Source organism: Benincasa hispida, chromosome 10 (assembly GCF_009727055.1).
Source record: "Benincasa hispida cultivar B227 chromosome 10, ASM972705v1, whole genome shotgun sequence".
NCBI lineage: Eukaryota > Viridiplantae > Streptophyta > Magnoliopsida > Cucurbitales > Cucurbitaceae > Benincasa > Benincasa hispida.
The window spans coordinates 55,029,056-55,050,184 of NC_052358.1; the positions used below are offsets into that span (position 1 = coordinate 55,029,056).

General features: G+C 31.3%; 2 protein-coding genes across 4 annotated transcripts; one reads left to right on the top strand and one right to left on the bottom strand.

Annotated features, from left to right (window-relative positions):
- Nucleotides 1-3,166: 3,166 nt before the first annotated feature.
- LOC120089150 (triacylglycerol lipase OBL1-like) lies at nt 3,167-19,712 on the bottom strand. The gene is made up of 6 exons (XM_039046564.1): nt 19,460-19,712; nt 18,166-18,359; nt 16,532-16,565; nt 6,031-6,430; nt 3,270-3,387; nt 3,167-3,184 (listed from the first exon to the last, which is right to left on the bottom strand). Exons 1-6 carry the CDS (start codon nt 19,605-19,607, stop codon nt 3,167-3,169), a joined length of 912 nt encoding a protein of 303 aa, XP_038902492.1. The 5' UTR covers nt 19,608-19,712.
- LOC120088747 lies at nt 9,241-11,244 on the top strand. Of its 3 annotated transcripts, XR_005485020.1 has the most exons (4): nt 9,241-9,685; nt 9,783-9,848; nt 9,954-10,024; nt 11,021-11,244. XR_005485020.1 is itself a non-coding variant. In XM_039046182.1 (3 exons), exons 1-3 carry the CDS (start codon nt 9,419-9,421, stop codon nt 11,222-11,224), a joined length of 537 nt encoding a protein of 178 aa, XP_038902110.1. In that variant the 5' UTR covers nt 9,241-9,418; the 3' UTR covers nt 11,225-11,244. The 3 variants fall into 3 exon arrangements, 1 of the variants encoding a protein (XP_038902110.1); XR_005485019.1 differs by having other exon boundaries at nt 9,954-11,244; XM_039046182.1 differs by lacking the exon at nt 9,954-10,024.
- Nucleotides 19,713-21,129: the final 1,417 nt, after the last annotated feature.

Sequence of the window (21,129 nt, forward strand, 5' to 3'; positions counted from 1 at the left end):
ATGGGAGTGGGAGTGAGAGTACTACTACTAATACACCAATTGTCTCAGCCTCGGAGACCATGATTGATTGTGATCCAACTGAAAAGGTGGGTGAAGACTTTGTCTATGATACAATTGATCTTGATTTTGAAGGCGATGAGACCACACATTTCGAACAGAGGTCAGAGATTGATATTTATTTGTTGGAAGCGAATGTTAAGAATGAAGGTGATTTTGACATACTTCAATGGTGGAAGAGGAATAGTCATCGGTTTGAGGTTCTCAGTCGTATGGCTAGAGATATTTTGGCAATTCCAATAACTACTGTAGCGTCTGAGTTGGCTTTTAGTACAGGAGGACGTGTTATTGATTCATCACGTTGTTCATTGGTTCCAAAAATAGTGGAGGCTTCATTTGTACTCAAAATTGGCTAAATTCTGGTCCAATAGATCTTGAAATTCAGCATGATATGGAAGAAGCTTCATTATTTGAAAGGAAGGTATTCGTTCATCATTTGTATTTTGTAGTTGTAACTTGGTTAGATTAAAATTTTAATGAGGTTGTCTTTCTCTTCTTAATCTTAATTATATAAGGATTCAGAGCGGTTAATGAACAATGAAAAAGACATTCAAGACCTTCCAGATTTTGCAAAAGTTGTCCATTATCGATTAAACATTTATCATTTGATTTTATTGTAATTTGATTGTATTTGACAAATTGACTTTATGTTTTATTGTAATTGAGTTGTATTTGGACAATTGACTTAATGTTGTAATTTCTAATTGATTGTATGTGACTATGTGTCATGTGATAATTTCTATTTGTGATGTACATTCTCGACTCTCATATTAGTTTTGTTTGTTTTCAAATATATATGTAATATGTATTAAAGGTTCTCTTAAGCAATTAAGCGAAGCAAACAAATACAACAATCTCAAACAATGGACATGTTAATTGTTAATATTAAGGGTTTGTCAAAATCAAATCATATCAATATCTTATTTTTAATACCTTCTAGGCTAGCTCTATTCCATAAGTATAAAATAATAAAATGTGAAATAGTATCTTGAATTCTAAATCACAATCACAAATTAAAGAGAGAAAACTAAACATAGATTGATAGGAAGTTAATAAAAATAGTTGATTTTTTTATTTTGTATTAAAAATTGTTATTTATAACGATAATGATTTATAACTAAATAATAACTTTCTACCTAAATAGCATTTTTCTTAAGATTTTAATAAATAAATATAATTTCTTTTAAAGTAAAGAAAAAAAATTAAAAAAAACAAAACCCCACCAAAACTGACCAAACCGACTGACCGTCCGTGGTTTATGGTCAGTCGATGGTTGGAACCGGTTTGGACATATTCGCAAACGATTCTGATCGGTTCGGGGCGGTCTGGCCGGAAAAATCGAATTCTGACTGTCCGATGATCACCCCTAGTTGGTATGGTCGGACATGATTGTTAAGTTAGAATAAAAAAAAAAGAAAGAGGTAAAGATAACATAACGAAAACGATAGCCTCGATTAAGTTGGTCGGAAAAGGCAAAAGAAAAGAATTTATCAGCAAAGTTACACATCAATTTTTAAAAAATCGTCTCCTTGGTATCGTTCTACGATATCGTAACAACGACTCATCATATGACAAAATGAAACTCTCTACAATAACATTATCTTGAAGATTGATAAAAAGATGTTGGGATCCCCAACCTAGTTAGATTGAACATAGTCTTGCATATTGTGAGCTACTTATACCTGGGAAATAGAAATGGAACACGACACTAATAAACTCTAATTGCCTTCAGTAACCAAGTTTCTGTATATTCGGTCCTCCAACGTAAGGAATCAAAAAGATTCTAAACAGCTCCAATAATGCAACAAAAAAATGTTGTATCACTCCACAAAATGAAAAGTAGTTTTTAACGGCCTCTTCTTCAACTTCCTGTCATTGTATATATAAGCAAATTGAGTTGTCTAGTATAATCACATGCAATACAGTTATTTTTTTTTTTTTGTCTCATTTTGTAATCATTTCGTTTTTTATTTTTTATTTTTGTAAATTAAACATATTTTCTCTCCAATCCTTACAATGATTTACATCTTTCTTAAATATAATGGTTGAATTCTTGATCAAATTCTAAAAAAAAAAAGTTTTAAAAAGCAATTTTTTTTTTTAGTTTTCAAAATTTGGCTTAGTTTTTTAAACCATTGGTAACAAGTAGATAACAAAGGAAGAAATTTGAAGATGAAAGTAGTGTTTATAGAATCAATTTTCAAAAACAAAAAATAAAAAACCAAATGGTTACCAAACGGAGTCTTTATTTACGATTTTTAAAATTTTAGTTTTTATACACTACTTCCACATATGAGTTTCTTTGATTACTTTGTTATCTACTTTTTCAAAGTTACATCTTTTTTTCTCTAAAGTTTGGGCGAAAAATTCGAATGTTTCCTTGGGTGAAAAGCATAATAAAGAGGTTGTGTGAAGAAATAATTAACAACACAATTTTCAAGATAATAAAATTAAACACGTTAACCTTATCAAACGAGACTTAAATTTATTTTTACATTTAGATAGGTCGGATCTAAAAGTCTTTGAGCGACTAAATCTATATTTTAACCTATTAGTTTTCTTGTGTGGTGCATATCTAGTATTATAATGTTTCTTAAAACAAAATAGTAACCATAATTGTGAATATTCCAAAAGGTGAAGCACACATGTCAAAAGTGATTACTATGCTTATTGTAATCCATTGGGTTGATCAAGGATGAAATAGAAAAAAATTAAAATATTAAGAGCAAATTTGAAAATTCAAAACCTATCCATTAAGAATCTAAAGTACATATATTTTAGCCTTTTTATATGATTCAATCTATAGATTGTTGATATGAAAGAGGAAGAAAGTGGTATTACATGTTGAGACTTACCATGATATACATATAATTATAGGGGTAATTGTAATAAGTAGCACTTTTAAGATTAATAATTAAGTGTATAGTAACATTGTAAAGAGTTGTAAATATACCAAAATCGATCAGACTTCATCGTTGAAGACAATTGTTAGATCCTATTGCTGATATCTAACGATATGATATATTATTGATAGACGTTGAGAGATGGATTAGTTAAACTTTGCTATATTTGTATTTGGTTATATTTGCTAATACTTTGAACCTAATTGCTATATTTGCAACTTGTCCTGCCATTCTAATTAAACTCAAAAGTATAAACTAGAAGATGCAAAAGTAAAATTTAAGTTGAAAAGGAAGATTTATTGTTATTACCTTTCCTTTGTAGCAACTGTTAAAGTAGAGGCAAGTACCAAAGTGTTTGAATATGAAATTTGGATCATTTGTTGGCAATCGAGTCACTATGTCATTACTATAAACAAATCTGAAGTACCTACAACCATGTTTATGTAGCAATCGTTCCATGAATTTGTTGAACTTATCATTTCCAACTCTAGGTTGCCCAAAAGTGTAGATCCCATGAAGCCTTCATTACCAAATTAATGTAATTAACTAAACACATCAATAATATTTCATTTTGTACAAGCTAAATTGATATGAACAAAGATGACATAATCACATTTTCAAGTACATTTATGATAAATCAAAGTTAAAATCAAGTTATCTGAAAGAAGTCAAATTGCATTAAATGAATATATAATATAATGAGGAACAAGTTTCATTCTGTAGTTTAGGTTGCATGCTTAGAATTATTCAATCTTGTCTTGGTCGTTCTTACTTGCGGATTAAATTAGATCTTAGCAAGTAAGGAATGGTTTTCCTTACCTCGAGATACTTAATTGTTAAGGCAATCTATAGTTTTTAGTTTCTTTAGTTGATTTCAAACAAGTTTATGGATTTTTGAGACTAAGTTATGTGGATCTTGTTTGTTAGTATGATTTCTAGATCTAACCATCAAGAATTTTTCCTTAACATTACAAGTTCACTCCATAAACTTTTAAGGTTGTATATATGTAATTGGTTTATGTATCTATCAAAGACGTTGATAATAAGTCATTGAACTTTTAATTAAGATCAGTTCATGTACTTTGAAAAAGTCCTAATAGGAACTTAAGCTTTCAAATTTATGTATAAAAGATACTTTTCAATAACTTCAACAATCTCTTAATGCTCATGTCACACTACAACAAAATGGACTTCTAATGACATATAAACATTAACAAAAATAGACAGAAGAGAGAAAAACAGTCATTAAAGCCTAAATCACGCCTTTTTAGCAGGAAAAAAAATGAAGTTTTTTTGGATTTTTCAAAATCTATGATAGTTTTTTCATATCACTCATTTATGACTAGAAATAATAGTTATTAAATATGAGAAAACAAAAAAAAAAAAACGTGGTTTTGGCAGGAAAAGATGGAAAATTTCGAATTCTTTTTTTGCTATTATGACAGTTTTTTTGTGTAGATAATTTATGATTAGACTTAACCATCATTAAATAGTGACAGTTTTTTATAGTCATTAAATTGAAAGGAAAAAAAATTGTTTTGGTGGGAAAAAAAAATGAGAACTTTGTATTTTTAGATTCTTTTGAACGTTTTTTTAGTATCATCAATATATGATTTCAATTAATTATCATTAAAAGCAATGGACAGAAAAACTAGTTACAATATTAGGTTAATTAATTTTGAATTAGAAAAATATTAATAGCACTTAATAAAATTTAATTTTAATATTAAATTTGTGTAATTCAATTATATAAATCAAACTAGACTTAGGCTTACACATCAACTGGGTTTCGGCTTGCAATAGTAAAAATAAATTATGATAAAATTTTAGTCATAAATATATGTTTTCAAATTTTAAATGATTTAATTTTTTATACAATTATACTTTAGTTACACGAACCAAATCAGTACAAAAACTAGTTTAAGGGTAAGATGTTTCTTTAATCACTCTTAATGATACCAAAATCAACATTATCAATCTATGACTATGATTATCTTTCTAAAAAAAATATCTATGACTATGATTAACATTCATTAAATAGAAATACTTAATCTATAAGTACTCTTCATTTGTTAAACAAAATAAAATAAATAAAATAAAACTAGAAAGCACTAAATTGAGAAATTGTCCGAAATAGTATCTTCAAGTTTTCACTTTACAAAACTAGCATTTTTTTAATTATTAGCTCCCAATATAACTATTTACAATAAGCATCATAGATTTGCTTAGACCCACATATAATTGTTAGAGTGTGTTTGAAATACATTTTTAAGTATTTATTTAAAAATTAAGTCATTTTGGAAGAAATTGAAGTGTTTGACAACTACTCACAATAGTTTTTTAAGTGTATTTTAGGACTCATTTGGATCGACTTGAGAAAAAAACTATTCTTTTTTCTTTCAAAAAACTCATTTTTATTTAAACACTCTTGATAAAAACTAATTAAAATACACTTGAAAAGTTATTTTGAATGGTTACCAAACACTTCATTTTCTTCCAAAATGACTTATTTGTAAGTTAAACACTTCAAAATATATTTCAAACACACACTTAATCAGTTTTTATAAAAAATGTTTAAATAAAAATGAGTTTTTTAAAACTTTATTTTAAGTCAATCCAAACAGACCCTTATTGACATATTTTAAACAATGTTAAGGTATATGGACCATATAAAAACAACTTTCAAACCCAAAGCTTCTCTCTACCATGACAATTCCAGTTCACCGCTTCCTAATGATTTTGAATTTATTAAAATCACTTTTGAGTGGCTCAAGAACACTTAAAAACATACATTTAATCACTCAAAGTCAATTTAATGTTTGGTTTTATACTTTTAAACATAATTTGCATACTATAAAATTGATTTTGAATAATTATAAGCATTTTTTAAATAATTTAAAAAATGAAAAAAATGATTTTGATCATTTTAGGATCCCTCTAAACATCGAAAGAAAAAAAAGCATATGATAAACTTAATTAAAAAACTCAAAAAACAATAATAAAATGAAATTGAATATCAAACACTAACAACAATGCAATTTAAAAAAAAAAAAATGTATAGAGAGAAAACCTGTTTAGAAGCCGTGTTTCTTCATGTAAGGCAAGAACGGAAGGAAACAAAGCGGCAAGAGCACCACCTAGGCTATGGCCGGTGATGATGAACTTGGCACCGTGGTTCAGCCGTAACAACTCCTTTAGCTGCTCCCTTATGAAATAATAAGCCACCGGTCGGTCCGGGTCAGGTTTTATATCCTTGGGCCAACCGGTTTTCCTTTGCAAGCCAAGAGCTTTGATAAAACCACCATGGATTTTACCCTTCTCGGGTAACTCGTACCATGATAGGTCGATGTCTGTACACCATGCATTTGCGTCAAACATTTCTGTTCCTCTGAAGACGACGAGGATGATGCTTGGGTTGGATGTTTTATCTTGAAGGATGAATGCATTTGTCGTGTGCTTCTCTTGAAAATCTGTATATGTTTTTTAACTTTTATTTTTGTAGGAATAAAACTTACTTCAATGAATTTTCTTGTATGAATTTTTTTTAGTAGACTTGTAAACAACAACATTTAATATAACTTATAAAATAAACAATAATCCATTATTTAATGGCAAGCCATAGAAAAATATGTTTAATTTCTTAGGCTCCTAAACGTATCTGGAAGTGTGCTGAATTTGATTTATGTTGCTAAGTGTTGATTAGAGTAGATTGTGGATGCAGCTTGATCTCACACAACTTAACCCATATATTCTTGAAAGACCAAGATGCAAACGTATGAGCCGCATGCCAGGTTGTGTACGAGTTTAGTTGCGTAGGCAAATTGTGGGTGCAAGGTGGGCACAATTTCCCCTAACAATTGAAATGATTTGGTATCTCTTATTTCTTTCATGGCCTTTTTACGACATTTACTTTACTGTTTTTCTTTTAACTTTAATTGCTTGCATACATTACCTTTGTATTTACTCTTTCCATATTGCAACTCAAAACGAGTAATTATTATATTGTTTCATTTAATACATCATGGTCCAAAATCTAATTGGCCCTGTCACTATTCTTCATCATAAGCATATATGGGCTTATCTTAATTTTTTTATTAAGTTAAAAGTCCACAAGAAAGGGATAAGGATCCATCTCTTTGTTTGGCCATTTAGGCTTTACTTGCTGAGCTGGAAGAATAGAAGATTCCTCCACTAAGTTTGTTACTGAGGTGTTTTTTATGCTTTCGATTGTGTGAGCTTTTATACATGAAGACGTCAGAATTATAGAGCATGAAAAAGAATCAAGGAGAAGTCTATATGTATGCATCTAAGGAGCTGAGAAATTGGCTGAAGCATTTTATTTTCTCTATCGTAAGTGTGAGTATTGACGACTGAGACAGAACGAGCTGTAGTGAGTTGAATTTCCTTTGTTATTCCTCTTCTCTTCTTCATCTTCTTCTGTAATTTGTTATGAGAATTAGTAAAGAGTTTCAAAAGCCTTCTACAATGGATGTAGATCCCATCTAGGAATTGAACCATTGTAATTCTCTTATGTTTTTTTTTCTCCTTCATCTTCTAGTTTATGCTCTTAAACTTGTTGTTATTACTTTAGTTTGGTCTTAGTTTAACAACATCACAATAACAATTGGTATCAGAGCCCTTATAAACTTGGCTTCTTGGAATATTATCGCAATTTACGTCCATGGCGACCAAATTTCAGATCGAGTGTTTTGATGGGAAGAGTGATTTTTCACTATGGGAGAAGAAAATGAGGGCACTGCTTGTACAATAGAAAGTGGCCAAGGCTTTAGATGAGAAGATTGATCTTATAACCACCATGAAACCTGAAGAGATTGATGAAATAAAAGAGATCACCTACAGTACGATTATTTTATATTTGGCAAACAATGTTCTAAGGCAAGTCAATGATGCAAATACAGTAGTTGAGGTATGGAAGCAACTTGATTCAATTTACCTTACAAAATCTCTTACTAATAAATTATATATTAAGAAGAGATTCTTTGAGTTTGGATCTAGCTGAAGATCTTGAATATAGTCTTGATGAATATAATCGAGTCCTACTAGATCTTAGCAACATAGGAGAAACTATGTCTGATGAGAATAAAACAAAAATTTTGTTGAATTCTTTTTTTTTTTTTAATGAAACTAAAATGGCAATAAAATATGGTAGAGATATAGTATCACAATGGACATAGTGTTAAATTCTTTAAGGTCTAGAGATTTGAAACTGAAAAAGGCTAAGGAAAAAGAACATGAAGTCTTAATGGCTAGGGGCAGATCTGAAAGAAATCAAACAAGAAAACTAGCTGTGGTAGATCAGAATCTCAAGGAAAAGGGAAGAAATGCTTCTATTGTTATAAAGAATGCCATATTAGGAAGAATTTCTTTGAATTGAAGAATAAAAGGAAGAACGAAAATAAGAAAGAAGATGTGTCTCAGAATGCTAATGTAATTGAAAATTATCAAGATACTGAAGTGTTGATGGCTTTATATGGAAAATTTAAAGCTGAATGGATATTTGACTCAGGGTGTTCCTTCCATATGAGTCTCAATCGCCACTGGTTTCAAAACTTCAAAAAGATCAATGAATGCAAAGTACTCTTAGGGAACCATCATGAATGCAGTATCAAAGGAATATGATTTATTCAAGCGAAAATGTTTGATAACCAAGTTAGAGAACTCACCTCTGTTAGGTACGTTCCATACTTGAAGAGAAACATTCTTTCTTTTGGTGTATTTGACACAACAGGCTACTTTTGTAAGCTTGAAAATGGTAACCATTAAAGTAATAAAGGGGGTGATGGTGAAGTTGAGAGGAAAGCTTCTACATGGTCTGTATATTTTTGGAAGGGCACACAATAGTAGGCTTCACTGCTAATGTTTCATAGAAAAAACAAGTTGAAGAAAATGTGTGGCGTCAGAGGTTAGGGCATATTAGTGATAATCGTCTCAAACACCTCTATAAATAAGAGCCACTGGGAACTACATCAATAGAAATCTTGATATATGCGAACACTGCATCTATGTCAAATCAACCAGAGTATCCTTTGCTAAAGGTGTAACACCCCGAATTTTTGTTCTAATGTAATTTCAATATCTTCTAATATTTGAGGACATTTTTGGAATTTTAGAAATTCAGTTTTGATTATTGAGAATTAAATTTAAATTGGGGAATTGACTTTTAATTTTGGAATTTGGTTTTGAAGAGGAAGAGGAAAGGAATTTATATATATATATATATATATATATATATATATATTTTATAATTGGGTGTGTCTAGATGGAAAGAATAAAATAAATCTCTCCCCCACCTCCCTCTGCAATCCTCGCCGAACGCCCCCATCTCTCGTGTCTCTCCTCTCTGAACCCTCACCCTCGTGTCGTTTGTCTCTCCCAACCGCATCGCTCGTTCCGCTTGCATCGCTCCTCCCACTGGACGTAGTCGCCAACATCACTTCATGCCTCTCCAACTGCAGACCCGTGCGACTGGAAACCCACACCTCGTCGTCTCTCCCTTCGCACCGCCTTTAGCCGTGGTGCTTCTATCACAAACGCCACGTGTCGCACCTCTGAAAGGTTCCAGGCACGTCGATTTGTGCGTCCGTGCCGTCAGCTTCTTCCGCCAGTTAGCCACTACTTTCCAGTGCCCAGTCACTTCCTTCCCCGTTGCCATTTACCGGATCTCGCATTGTAGTGGAGTTTTGGGTAAACTTTGGGTTTTTTGGGTGAGTTTAGAGGTATTTGTGAAGTTTTGGGTAAAATTTGAAGATACCCATTAGATGAAATTTAAATTTATCTGAATTATAATTTTTTTGGCTTTAGATTTGGGTTTGGGAAACTGTTGAAGCGACTGTGCAGGGTTCGAGCTTGTTTTCGACAAGTGTTTTGGTAAGACTTGTGGTTTCTATGGTATTCTTGAACACCAACTTGGATTTGGGTAACTTGGTTTGAAATTAGCCCCTAATGTTGAAATTAAACTTGGTTAACATTTAGGAATTTATTAAAGGATTTTATTCAAGATAAAATAAAGTTTGGACTGCTGAACATCTGGACCTAATTTTGAGGTAAGTAATCTTACTACTGGAAAATGTTCACGGGCCAAACACTAGGTGTATGCTAGTAAGATACGTTGATAGTATGACTGATTAGTAACATGATTGGTTGATAGTATGATTGATGTACGTCTTCTTCGATATGAGGACCGGAGGGATTAAATGTGCATATATATTTGATTTCTAGCATGAGATAAACATGTGTTATTCTATGAGATTATGTTTGAGCGCTAGCATGAAATTAGTATGTGTATTCTATGAGATTATGTTTGAACGCTAGCATGAGATGAATATGTGTTATTCTATGAGATTATGTTTGAACACTAGCATGAGATGAGTATGTGTTATCCTATGAGATTATGTTTGAAAGCTAGCATGGGATGAGTATGTGTATTCTATAAGATTATGTTTAAATGCTAGCGTGAGATGAGTATAGGTTATCCTATGAGATTATATTTGATCTAAGAATTTGAGGTATATGTACATGTATGTTATAGAGCCCTGCTATGATGTTGCAGTAGTAGTAGCATCCTTACTATTAGTTGTTACCCACTAGAGGTTGTATTTCCTTCGGGATTCACCAGAGGTGATGCTATCCTTTAGGATTCACTAGAGATTGTGTTTCCTTCGGGATTCATTAGAGGTAGTGTTATCCTTCGGGGTTTACCAGAGGTTATGTTTCCTTCGAGATTCACTAGAGGTGGTGTTATCCTTCAGGATTCACCAGAGGTTGTGTTTCTTTCGGGATTCACTAGAGGTGGTATCTTCTTCGGGATCACCAGAGGTTGTGGTTCCTACGGGACTTACTAAAGGTAGTGGATATACTTAACTACAATAGGATGAGAGGTTAGTTTTGCATGTTGATATGTATCCTATGGGGACTAGAAAGGACATTTATGCCCCACCAGAGGAAGGCATCTAGAGGACATAGATGCCTAGTCTGACACCAGTAGTAGGGTTACTTACTGAGTATTTTTATACTCATCATTTCTCATGTTGTTGTTTCAGGTAAGGGTAGAGGTGCATCGACGATTGACAAGCAGAATCCGTGATCCAGTTACTGGGACCAATTTAAATGCTTCCGTTCATATTCTAATATTTCTTTTATGTTTTAAATTTTCAGTTTTGAGATTTGAGACTATTATGAAGTTTTGTTTTCAGATTTATTTGTTTCCATTTATGATTGATGGGTACCCTATCATTAGATATTAAATATATGAATTTAATGCAAATCTTTTTAGTTACGTTATTTAATAGCATTTATTTCACTATAAAAACAATGTCGTTTTAATTTTCATGCATCCATGCATTTAGTAACGGCCTAGCTTGAGTCCTAGGGAGTCGGGTCGTTACAAAAGGATTGCATACTTCCAAATGTGTTTGGAATATGCTCATGTTGACTTATGAGGGCCAGAACAAACACCAATCATTGGTGGATCTCGATATTTTTTGTCAATAGTTGATGACTTCTTGATGAGAGTATGGACATATCTATTGAGGAGTAAAACTGAGATGTACAGAAAGCTTGTTGAATAGAAGAATCTGGTTGAAAAACATATTGATAAGAAGTTGAAGACTTTGAGAACAAATAATGGTTTGGAATTCTTAAATAATGAATTCGAACTTTTGTATGAAAGAGAAGGCATTCAAAGGCATTTGACAGTTAAAGGAACTCCACAACAGAATGAAAGGATGAACCATACATTGCTTGAAAAAACAAGATGTCTCTTATCAAATGCTTATTTACCAAAGAACTTTTGGAGGGAAGCTTTGGAGACAGCAGCAACTTATCTTGTCAATTGTTGTCCTTTAATGAATGAAGGAAATTGGATTCGAGATTTCCATGAGCAGCAGAAGAAAGATAATTTCAAATTACAATCATGAATGAATAATACATTTACAGTCAACTTCAAACAAATGGTTACACAATTCATACAGAAATTACAATATGAACAACAGATGAACAAGGAAGAATGCTACAAACATTTGTCGCCTCGTCTTCACGCTCCTTGCTTATGAACGCTTGAACAACAACAACCTTGAACGCTCGATCTATATGACCGCAACACAGCAACGAACACAGCACGAACACTTCACGCTCGTTCTTAACGATCACCTCAGCCATGAAACTCCTCAGCAACACGAATGACCTCCAGAAAATCTCGACGGTGTCGAGTTGAGTCTGACACTACCAATAAAGCTACCTTGGTATTCTCGTTGTGAGAATCCAGAGGGTGGGCTCTGTTCGAACTTGGTATGAGATAGACGAAGGAGGAAACACCGATCGTGTACACGATTGGACAAGTGGGAGATGGCGGAGACCTATCGTATAGGTCGATGCCCAATCGTTTAGATAAAGCTATGCGATCGTCTAGCAAAAGTTATGCGATCGTTTAGCTCATCATTTAGCTCGGTCTTTCGCCTACAGACTTTACACGATTGTTTACTTAGGGAAGCGCTAGTAAAACTATGCGATCGTTTAGTAAATACTGCACGGTCGTTTAGCTCGCCACTGCACGATTGTTTAGCTCGCCTAGCTGTCGTTTAGTAAATCCATATTTACTTGATGACTACCGTGAGATCCTTCGCGTCGAAAGAAAAAAATCTCAAAAAAATTTTCAACTGTTTGTAAAACTTCTTTTCAAAATAGGAAAACCACTTTCTTTTTAAACTCACAGTTACCGTGAATTCAATAATCACCCATTCACTTGGTTATTAAAGAAAAAGAATTAATTATCCAATAATTAATATTATTATAAATATAAATGATAACCAACTTATCATACTATATTTATAACCTATAGTTTTAATATTTCATCTCATGAAACATATAAACCATAGTTCTTTTTCTATTCCATGGTACTTAATGTAAATCTCATTTACATCAATTCTCCAATAGATGTATCTTATACATCATACTGATTATATCATATATAATCAAATACCTCTTGTTAATTTGAACAATTTCAAATCAACATCAAGAACTGATCCTCAATTGAATCCATTGAGTTACCAAGGGGACTCTCATGACTTGTAGCTCGAAGCTCCAACGATATGTGAATAACTGACTAAACTCTTTAGTCACGGGATCCACCATTCGTTAACTTCCAAGCACTCCACTAAAAACTGATAAATGAACTCTTCTTACCATAGATATATTATGTGCCATCTTAACCAATCAGAGTGCGACAACCCTTCACAGATCGCTCGTAAGTACAGCTGAGCCATAACCGTTATGCCCCGTAGTTACATCTGTCTCCTTAAGTACCATGATCCCTCTAATGAACATAAGTCATAGTCCTACTATGACTGAGTCTTCTCTTCTAAAGAGAAGCTGTGGCCACTATGTTCAAGCCTCGAATATCAACTCTTAAGGAACAATCTCTCTACTTATCCCTACTCTGGGAAAGGAGTGAATTCCATCTGTGGATTGAGTTCCTAGCTCTCAAATCAGATAAGTCCCCAAAAAGGTAGGCATGTTTAAGTTGGCAATCTGGCCACTCTCACCCATACTAATCAAAGGACCGCCCTCAAAGGCAGAAGTTCCCAAAACACTCAGGATTAAGGTCATGCCACTTATCGTCGTTTAGGTGAGATGTAAGTCTTTAGTATCAACGACGTTTTATACAGAGTCTAGTCATCTCGTGGTCCAGGTCTTATACAAACTCTTTGTATAGGACACCCTTGCTCGCACGTCTCCACATGAATGGTTTGGATCTACCATGTGTAGTAGTTTACAATACTTGCAAACCTCTACAAAGCGGGTCGTATCCGTAGTGTCACTAGGATTAGGTATCCCACCTCAATCCTTATACCATAGACCTATTTAGGTTATTACTTAAGACATGATCTACTTGTATATCACATATACATGCTTAAGTTCACATAAGATAACCAAGGAGCTTTGTTTATTGGATAGGAGTAAATGCCAAAATTAAATAACGCTTATTTTATTCATTAAACAATGTGTATCTTTACAAAACAACGAGACTCCGGGAGAACTAGGATACCAATCCCAACAATGAGTTCAAAAGATGGTGATAAATGTAGCAAGCAATGCAAGAAAAAATGGATTCACTTATAAAAGATCAGATTTGAGAATTAGTAGACAAACCACAGAAGTAGAAATTACTCGAATGTAAGTGGATTTATAAACTGAAACATGATGTTCTAAGGCCAAATTCTCTTAGGTATAAGGAAAAACTTATTGTCAAAGGATTTAAACAAAGAGAAGGGGTGGATTATAATGAAATATTCCCATCGGTTGTTAGGCATACCTCCATTAGAATGTTGCTATCATTTTGATCACTGAATTCAACATGGAATTAGATCAATTGGATGCTAAAACAACATTTCTTCAAGGAGACCTATAAGAAACTATCTACATGCATCAACAACCTGGATTCACAAGAAAAGCAACAGAAAATCAGGTGTGTCTTCTTAAGAAATCTTTATACGGTATAAAGAAAACTCCTAGGCAATGGTATCTCAAATTTGATTGCTTTATGCTATCTTGCGGTTTTAATAGAAGTATGTTGGATCAGTGTGTATACTTTAGATATAATGCTAGAGGACACTCAATTTTCTTGTTGTTGTACGTTGATGATATGCTAGTTTCTAGTGTTGATAGGCATGAAGTGAATAAGCTAAAAGATGAGCTGAAAGGGACTTTTGATATGAAAGATCTTGACCATCAAAGAAAATACTAGGAATTAGTATTGTTAGAAACAGAGAACTTGGTACTAAGAAGCTTTCAAGGAAGCTTACTGTCTGAAAATGTTGACAAAATTTAGAATGAATGAATAAACTTCTATTTCTACACCTCTTGCATTTCATTTTAAGCTATCACTTGAACATTCACCACAAACTGATGAAGAAAGGGATGAAATGAAAACTGTGCCTTATACAAGTGCAATAGGAAGTCTCAAGTATTTCATGGTTTGTACAAGACCAGATCTAGCTCATGCTTTAAGTGTTGTTAGCAGATTTGTGGCCAACCCAGGTAAACACCATTGACAAGGAGTTAAATGGTTGTTGAGGTATGTAAAGAGTACTGTGTCATATGGACTCCTTATACTCTAAAAACTTAAATAATCCAAGAAGTGCTCACTGGTTTTGTTGATGCAGATTGTGCAACCGATAGAGATAAATGCAAGTCATTATCAGGACTTGTTTTTATGTTATATGAGAACACAGTGAGCTAGAAATCTTCCCTACAATCAGTGGTTGCACTTTCAACAATTGAGGTAGAATATATGACTCTAATTGATGCATTAAAAGAAGCTGTTTGGTTGGATGAATTCGCTAAAGAGTTAGGGATCAATCTTAAAGATAATTTGGTTTCCATTGTGATAACCAAAGTGAAATCTTTCTGTCAAAGAACCAAACTTATTACGAGAGAACTAAACACATCGATGGTCAGTTTCACTTTATAAAAGATGTTATACAAGAAGGAAAAATCCGAGTTGAGAAGATAGCATCTATTGAAAATGCCACCGATGCTTTGACAAAGACATTACCAACATAGAAACTCGAGATCTGCTTGAAGACTCTCAAAGTTGGTTCTTTATGAACAAGTTGTTTTGGGGAAGGCCTTTTATACTGATACCTTTTTACTAATGTATTATGTAGCAAGGTGGAAAATTGTTGTGTTGTTGCTTGCTTAATACATCATGGTCCAAGATCTAATTGGGCATGTCACTATTCTTCATCATAAGCAGATATGGGCTTATCTTAATTTTTTATTAAGTTGAAAGTCCACAAGAAAGGGATAAAGATCCATCTCTTTGTTTGGCCAATTTAGGCTTTACCTGCTAAGCTGGAAGAATAGACGATTCCTCTATTAAATTTGTTACTGAGATGTTTTTCTATGCTTTCGATTGGTTGAGCTTTTACACCTGAAGACGTCAGAATTATAGAGCATGGAAAATAGGTGAGGAGAAGTCCATATATATACATCTAAGGAGCTGAGAAACTGGCTGAAGCATTTTATTTTCTCTATTGCAAGTTTGAGTATTCGTGATTAAGAGAGAACGAGCTGTAGTGAGTAGAGTTTCCTTTGTTATTCCTCTTCTCTTCTTCATATTCTCCTGTAATTTGTTCTAAGAATCAGTAAAGAGTTTCAAAGGCCTTCTACAGTGGATGTAAATCCCATCTAGGGATTGAACCACTATAATTCTCTCGTGTTCTTTCTTCCTCCTTCATCTTCTAGTTCATGTTCTTAAACTTGTTGTTATTACTTTAATTTGGTCTCAGCTTAACAACATCACAGTAAGAATAATTTTTATCTCTTTACCCTTGGTCACAGACTTTGATAATTTTTATCTTTCATGTTCTTAAACTTCTCTTTACCCTTGGTCACAGACTTTGAGGAGTTCGTTTTGGAGTGGAAAAAACACCACCTTGGTTAGTTTAAAGTTTCAAAGAAATAATTCAAACTTAGGATGCATAATTCATTGCAAAAGTGGAAAATTGATTTTTTTTTTTTTAAAAAAACATAACTCATTATTTTATTCTTACCATTCCAGAAATTATAGAATCCGATCAATTCCATCTGCATTGAAAAAGAACACCCATGGGTAGTTTACAAATTACAATGAAAAAGAAGAGACTTCAAGCATTTGTGTCCATTATATTTCTCAACATGATGAATGATAAATAACATGAAAAATAATAATATTGGAAGAAAAAATCCCCATAAATATTGGATAATTTTAGTCAATTCAAATTATCCTTTCTCAATTCAGATTTTAGAACTTTTTGAAAAGTTGCTTTTAACTTAAACTTCAATAATTATGAGTTTGGTAAAAGGGTAACGGTTTTTAATTGCAAAATTGTTTGATATATTTTAAAATAATATAACAAAATATCATTGTTTATCATAGATATCTATCACTATTTATCACTGATAGACAATAATATTTTGTTATATTTATAAATAAATTTGTTCATTTTTCTATATTTGAAAACAGACTTGGTAAAAAGAATTTATCACTCCATCCTCAATTTTTTATTTCTAGTTTTTGTAATAAATAAATATTTGGCCACCAATGTCTTGTTTATTATTTGTCCTTTTTCTGGAATGTTTTAAAGTTGTATATAAAGTTTGAAAACATCACATTCTACCTAGTTTATTGTCTATGCTTCTCTCATTCTAATAATTTTGTAAACAACACATACATAAAATGAGAGCATTATTTTATCACTTTTGACTTATAAAATGCATAATAAATATTTAAAACATTATATTAACATAAAGTTTTTTGTTCAATTATATACAATTTCGATTTAAATTTTGTGCTTTAACTGAATTGTTATATAGTTTGTTTACTTTTAATAAATCTTAAATTTATTTTCTTTTTTAGTTTGTTATTGTTGATTTTTCCAATAAAATTTTTCATTATTTATTTTTTATTATTATATATTTTGGAAACATAAATCACAGTGTACTCCAAAAGATTTATAGAAATTATATGGACGTAAATTAAACAAATTAAGAAATATAGAACTCAAAATAGGAGTTTAAGCTAATATTTAAATGAGATGAAAAACTAACTAATTAATCAGAGTTAGAAATTAAGGGAAAATATCTTTTTACTATTTAGGTTTTGGGTTTCTATTTGACCTATAAGTTTTAAAATGTTACACATTTAGCTTTTAAGTTTTGAGTTTTGTTTCAATTTAGTCCCTAAGTTTCAAAATGTTATAATTTTACCTTTGAAATTTGAAATTTGAGTTTCGTTTTAATCTAGTCTCTGGAATTCAAGAGTTTACATTTTTAACATCATTTTTCATTAAATACACATTTTCAATCATTTACGTCAATTTCTATTAATTAATAAAAAATAATTATGAAGTGAAAATTTAAATTTAATTTTAAAAGTGATAAAAATAGTAAAACTTAATTAATTATAATTCTTTTAATGATTTTTAATTTATTAACATAAATTTTGAGTATTTAGTGAATAATCGAGATTAAAAGTGTAAATATTAAAATATAGGGACCAAACTGAAGAAAAATTCAAATATCAAAGATAAAAATGCAACATTTTGAAACCTATAAATTAAATTGAAATCAAACTAGGATTAAATGTATAATATTTTAAAATTTAGAGACTAAATATAAACTAAATGTACTTTTCCCTAAAAATTACCTTCCAGTAATCTTGGACTATGGTTTTAACAAAGGCATGATTCTCATAGGAAAGCTTTGAGGCCATGACAGTGAGTGAAGAAAAATATCTGCAATCTCCTGGCTTGATGCTGCTGTCAAGTTCCACTCTTGTGTTAATTTGTCCAATGAATGACATGAATTTCTCTGATTTTGGTTTTGAGATTTCCACCTTCCCTTCAAAACATTAATTCGAAAAAAAAAAAAAAATCAAACCTTTGAATTTTATAAACTCTTTTTCCAAAAAAAAAAAATGTTATTTAAGTCACATGCGAGTATCGATAGCTTTTGGTTCATCAAGCTAGTTCTCATTTGAATAATCATTTAAGTCCCTTTTGGTAACTCTTTAAAGTGAAAACCATTTCTTTCCATTTTGTTACAATGGTTTTTTTTTTAAGTAAAAAAAGTTGAATTCTTAGAAAAATTTCATTACCTGAAACAAAAGTTTTTTCAAAATTACCTTAAAAAAATAAAATCAAAACTTGGCTTGATTTTTAAAAACATTGTAGAAAGCAGATAACAAAGAAAAGAACCTTAGAAGTGGAATGATTGTTTATAGGTTTAATTAAAAAAAAAAATCAAATTGTTACCAAAAGGGGTCTTGGTGTTTTATTTATTGATTGTTTTTTAAAAAAATTATATGAGTTGATTTTCCACATCGATGTGTGGTTTTAGACTTTCCTAGGATCAGTATTTCAATTTTTAGCCAAATTTTGAAAAAAAAATAGTTTTTTTAAATTTACTATTTTAGTTTTCAAAATTTGGCTTGAATTTTGAAAACACTCCTAAAAGGTAGAAAACAAAATAAAAAATCAAAATAAATAGCAGTAGTGTTTAGTTCTTGTGTTAAACTTGAACCCAGGTGATTTTAAAACCCTCATTATACACTAATTCATATATGATTTAGTTGTTTGATCTCAAGTACTATGGTTCATTACCCAAATGTTAACAATGAGATAGAGCAATGAGCAATATCTATTCCATATGAACCACATGTGAAAGTTTAAATAAGGTAAGTCATTGCACATCTTCAAACTCCCTAATTCCACAAGTACCCTTCTCTCTCTAGTCTCTAGGTTAAATTATTAGGTTAATGGAGAACATGCATACATGTCATATGAAGAACAAAAAAAATTAACCAAACTAAAATAACGTCATGAATGCACATGTTATCATTTTAAAAGTCGAGGATTCGATCTTCCATCTATAGTTGTTGAATTAAAAAAATACAACCTAAATAAATATAATAGAAAAGGAAAAAGAAAAGTAGGTAAAACCTTGATAGAAATTTCTGAAAAGCATAAAGAGACCACCATTAGAAGAGATCAAATTGAGGTAAAACTCGACCATTGAACCAAGTTCGGCAAGTTTTTTGCTGAACAATATAAGAATTTTTTGCAAGAGAAGAGAGAAAAACACAACCATCAATCTGTTGTGAAGATAATCTTCTCAGTCCTTTTGGCTGTGAACAAACCCCATTTTATCAATCTCATTGCTCCACAACATTTTAAAGAGACTATGAAAACTCAGCTCTTGAGGAACCAACACAACATAATTGCTCGAAAAATCATGGGATGTAACCATGTTTTTTTTTTTTTGTCAACTTAGAAAATTTGTTGTTTGTAATTTGATTGTGTCATATATAGTTTTTTTTTTTTTTTTTTTTTTGGTGGGGTGTTTTTAGGAAGCTGAATTAGGGTTTGCTTGCTGGTTTGGCAATATGGATTCTCTTTGGTCTCATGTGGTTTATTGTTTGTGATGATGATTTTGTGTAATTTCTATAAACTTTTTGGCCTTTTTGCTTTGGGGAATTTCATCTCATCCATTTCTTCTGTTCATCAATTTGGTATAGATTTTGGGACTCACGTGTTCCTCGTTCTTTTAAAATTATGTATCATTTTAGAGTATGCTTTAATTTCTTTATTTTCAAATCTTCCATTTTAGTTTATGTTGTTTTAATAAATCTTAATCCCTACGATTATATTATTGTTTATTTTTTCAATGTCCTTTTTAGCTATCAATCATTTTTACTATAAATTTTAAAATTATATATTTTTCATATATTGTATTTCAATGCATAAAAATTATTATTATTAATTAACTAAATGTGATAAAATATTATCTATAAGGACTAAATTTAAAATTTACTACTCCAAATTAATTACAAGAACTACGATAATTTCTTTTAAAAATAGGTGGAAAAAGTATTTAAGAATTGTTTAATTAAATTTAAAATATAATAAGTAAACTATAATGGTGCTTATAATTTTTTTTTTTCATTTCTCAGTTTCTATGTTTGTGTCATGAACTTTAAATTTTATATCGAGTAGTTCTAAACTTTGAAATTTTGTATCCAATAAATTTTGATATATTCAATATTTTGGAAGACTACATTTTTTTTTTTGAATAATTACAATTGAGCATTTTTAAGAATAATAATCAAATGTATATCATTTTAAAAAAATTACAAATATGGACAAGTGATCATATTTGTAATTTTTTTTATATTATGTTATATCTACTGGGTCTAATGTCTATATTTTCAACTGTCTTTTTTCTTTTTAAATATTTACAAGGCAAAAGAGATCAATAGATGTATCGGAACATCTTAACTAGATTGACACTCTCTTAGTATTCTCATCATGCCCTAAGACCAAAAGTGATATTAAGAGATAAAAGCGAGCTAGAGGGAAGCTCGAAAGTTTAGTACAAAACAAAAACGGCTAAAGAAAGCCTTTCAATTGAGGAAAATACTAGCAATATCATGATTACAAAAGTAACTTAGATTTTGAAAGATTAAGAATGTCAGACACCATAGAGAAGCACCAATCAAATTGCTAGGCAAGAATTTCTCTCTATTTGTTGCCTTCAAATGAAGAAAGGAGCTGAAGACCGCATCCAAATCCCTGGGAAAGGGAGAATAGTTATCCATGAAGTGATATAATGA